This window comes from Elephantulus edwardii, unplaced genomic scaffold (genome assembly GCF_000299155.1).
Source record: "Elephantulus edwardii isolate Elephantulus edwardi_28Jun2011 unplaced genomic scaffold, EleEdw1.0 scaffold00014, whole genome shotgun sequence".
In the NCBI taxonomy this organism is placed as follows: Eukaryota; Metazoa; Chordata; class Mammalia; order Macroscelidea; family Macroscelididae; genus Elephantulus; species Elephantulus edwardii.
Genome location: NW_006399764.1, coordinates 26,085,975 through 26,089,133, shown reverse-complemented (window position 1 = coordinate 26,089,133; position 3,159 = coordinate 26,085,975). Strand labels below are relative to the sequence as shown.

Genomic DNA, 3,159 nt, shown 5'->3' with positions numbered 1-3,159 from the left:
CAGGTCATAAATATCTCAGAAGGAAGATTAACCATTGACTAAGAAGCTAAAAGAAGGCAAATGAAAACGCTGACTTAAATTGTCTATAGGGGTGAGATGTACTCTCAAACTTCCTAATATATTCATCAAGCTCTATTTGAGTTGCTTCATTCAAACAGTGCTGTCATACAGTATTGCTTAATCTGGTTTATATAAAAGTGTGTTGGAGGGTAAGTTACAGTTGACATGTACAACTACCAAATCGAGAAAGCGCCTTGTCCAAGATCAGCACTCCATGTTTACAACTCAGGTGAGTGTCATAAACCACATAGAAGAATGTTTGCTATCTATTGGAAGACAGCGGTGGAATTTATATTGACATACATTCTGAAATATTTCTGATTCGAAAATGAGAGTAGGGAATATATTTTAAGTCTAAAAACATAGTGAGAAAGTGATTGAATGTCTTAAAGTAAAATATTTATAGATTGTTTGAGGACAATGCTTTGAGTTTCAGAAGACAATTGGAAAGTATTTCCTGATTATGCTTTTGATTTATAATGCAATTCAAAAAAGCTGCTGACTGTGTCAGTGGTGTCATCATAAACAGTGGTAATTTCATCGTCCTTTTGATCTTGCTTGTTCAACCATGCAAACTCATCAGTTTTCATTTAGAGCAGAGTTCCTCCAAGTACATTTTTTCAGTCGAGTACATGGGCTTGCTCCTTGGGGATGTTCTTGTTAAGTGCCATTGAGTCGTAGGCAACTCATAGCGAACCTATGAACGAAAGTCCTCAGCACTTGGGGATATCAAGTCAAATAATTACTGAAAACAGTGAGTTAAAGAAAAGTATTCACAATTCTTCAGTGGTAGATAATGAACAACTTTACTGTGATAACCTAAGTTTTGGCCCTCCAAGAGATAGGATTAAAACATTTCTCAGGTATAATCCCAGCCCCTCTCAGGGATAGATATTTTTAAATGCAATTTTTAATTTTTTTAAGTGTGCAGAAACCTTCCTTTCCAGATAGATTCTTGGATAAAAGAAAATTTGAAAAATAGAAAGCAGCAAAGTAATTTTCATGTTAACAGTAAAAAGCTCTCACTATGTGCAAGGAACTATTTGAACTTTTTTTTGTACAATTTAAATTTTAACTATAGTAGGGTTACCTAACTGTACTGGTACATTCTTCAATTACAAATTCGTATATCCAGAAGCTTCACTATTTCAAACTGCTGGAAACTTGTTTTGTATATAAACAAAGCCTGAGAATTTGAAGTTAAATTCCAAATTCTTATTATTTGCTTCCTTTGTTTTTTGTGGAGGGGGAGCACAAAGAGGAAGGCTAGTGTTACTGTGGAAGCCAAGAGACTACGTTCCAGTCTCAGCTCTCTTTTTGTGATCCTGGGAAGGCATTTAAAGGAGCTCTGGTGGTGCAGTGCTTAGTGTACTGCTCTGCTAATCTGACATGGCTGTGTAGGAGAAAGGTGGGCAATCTCTTGCTGCTAAGATTTACCGCCTTGGAAACCCAAAGGAGGGTTGCTAGGAATCAGAATGAACTTGATGGAAGTGAGTGAGAGTGGGCAAGGCACTTAACAGACTCAGCTGTTTAGGGATCTCTGCATCTAAGTGCTCTTAATCAATAAAGGTCAGGGAATCAGAGGGAAAGGTGTCAATGGAGAACCTCAAAATGCATGAGAATACTACTCATTCCCAAGAAAAGATGAAGAGGTAGAATAAGGAGCCCTCCTCATACCCTGTGCATCACGATGGTCTAATCTGCAACCTTTGTGGGAACTATGCAGGATTGATTGAGCAATGTCTTCTCTGTTGTGCAAGGGGTCGGACGATGATGAGTCAGGGGCTGACTTGAAGGCAGCTGTGAGGAACAGACCTTCTTTCCACGTTAATTCATCCATTCATTCTTGAGAACATCTATGTATATGTGGATTTCTTTTCTTATTGAATTCTTTGTAGTCAGCTATCATCCGTATTCTTTTAGATACTCAGATTCTGTCAAATTTGGCCAGTGGAAGATGCTTCAAGGTAACGCACAAGTCCCTGTACAATTTTTAGTGTCTCTGAAAACTCACTGGAGGTTCAGCTATGGGTCGGTTCTGACTTGACCGGGGGAAAAAAAAACCAAAAAAACCCCAAACACAAACAACAACCGTTTGTCAAGGGTTCACTGTTTTCTGGTGCAACAATATGAGCAGTTAAGAGTTCCTGTTTAAACAAGGTAAAAATAATAAAGGTACAGCCAGTGCAAAAAAAAAAAGAGTTCCTATTTATAGGCAATGCATTTAGAAACCAGCATCTGAGCACACTGTCATTGCTGACTCAGATTTAACAGTACAGGCCTTGTTTTGTCCCTTGCCTAGTTTCCACAGTGTTGTTGTTGTTAGGTGCCGTCAAGTCATAGACAACTCATTGAGACTCTATGGACGGAAGACCTGAACACTTGTATAGCTTTCATTGGTTCTCTACGTTCATAGAGTTTCCAGAGACAAGCTATTTCAGAACAGGATACCACTCCTGCTTCCAAGCTTGTTTTAATCGGGGAGCTCCACCAAACACTGTCCACTATGGGTGACCATTATCGCATTTGACACATCAATGTCACAGTGTTTAACATCACAGCAACCACGAGTTACCGCTGTGCAGCAAATGGTCAGACCAGTGCTATACCACTTAAAAGAATATTTGACTAAAAACAATTAAAACCAGGCCTGAGAGCTGCAGATTAAATTTTCATGTATATATACACACACATACATACATACTTTTGACATTTTGCAAGGCGAGTTCAGTCCTTGGAGAGGGACGTCATGCTTGGGAGGGTGGAGGGACAGCACAGGAGAGGAAGACCCTCGATGAGATGAATTGATTCCGTCACTGGGGTAATGGGGATAGGCTAGTCAGAGACAATAAGACTGGCAAAGGATAGAACAGGGTTTTATGGTGGTTGCTATGGCGCAGGCTACTCAACGGCACATCACAACAACAACATATATGTATTGTCTTACACCGGAAATTCTGTGGCATCAACCCGTCTACTTATTTTCTCCGTGCCTGGACGTGCTCACTAAATTGTGTCAAGAAATCTGGAGAACAACCACTTGGTCAACTGACTGGAAGAGATCTATATTTGTTCCCATTGCAAAGAAAGGTGACCCAA

At 39.6% G+C, this 3,159-nt stretch overlaps 1 protein-coding gene across 1 annotated transcript in view; it reads left to right on the top strand.

The window, feature by feature from the left end:
- The first annotated feature begins 225 nt into the window (after positions 1–225).
- The window catches only part of IL33 (interleukin 33), an 18,821-nt gene continuing 15,887 nt past the window's right edge, over positions 226–3,159 (top strand). The window contains exons 1-2 of the mRNA XM_006881357.1: positions 226–289; positions 1,959–2,027. Coding sequence (XP_006881419.1) covers positions 226–289; positions 1,959–2,027 — 133 coding nt within the window. The remainder of the gene's footprint in view (positions 290–1,958; positions 2,028–3,159) is intronic.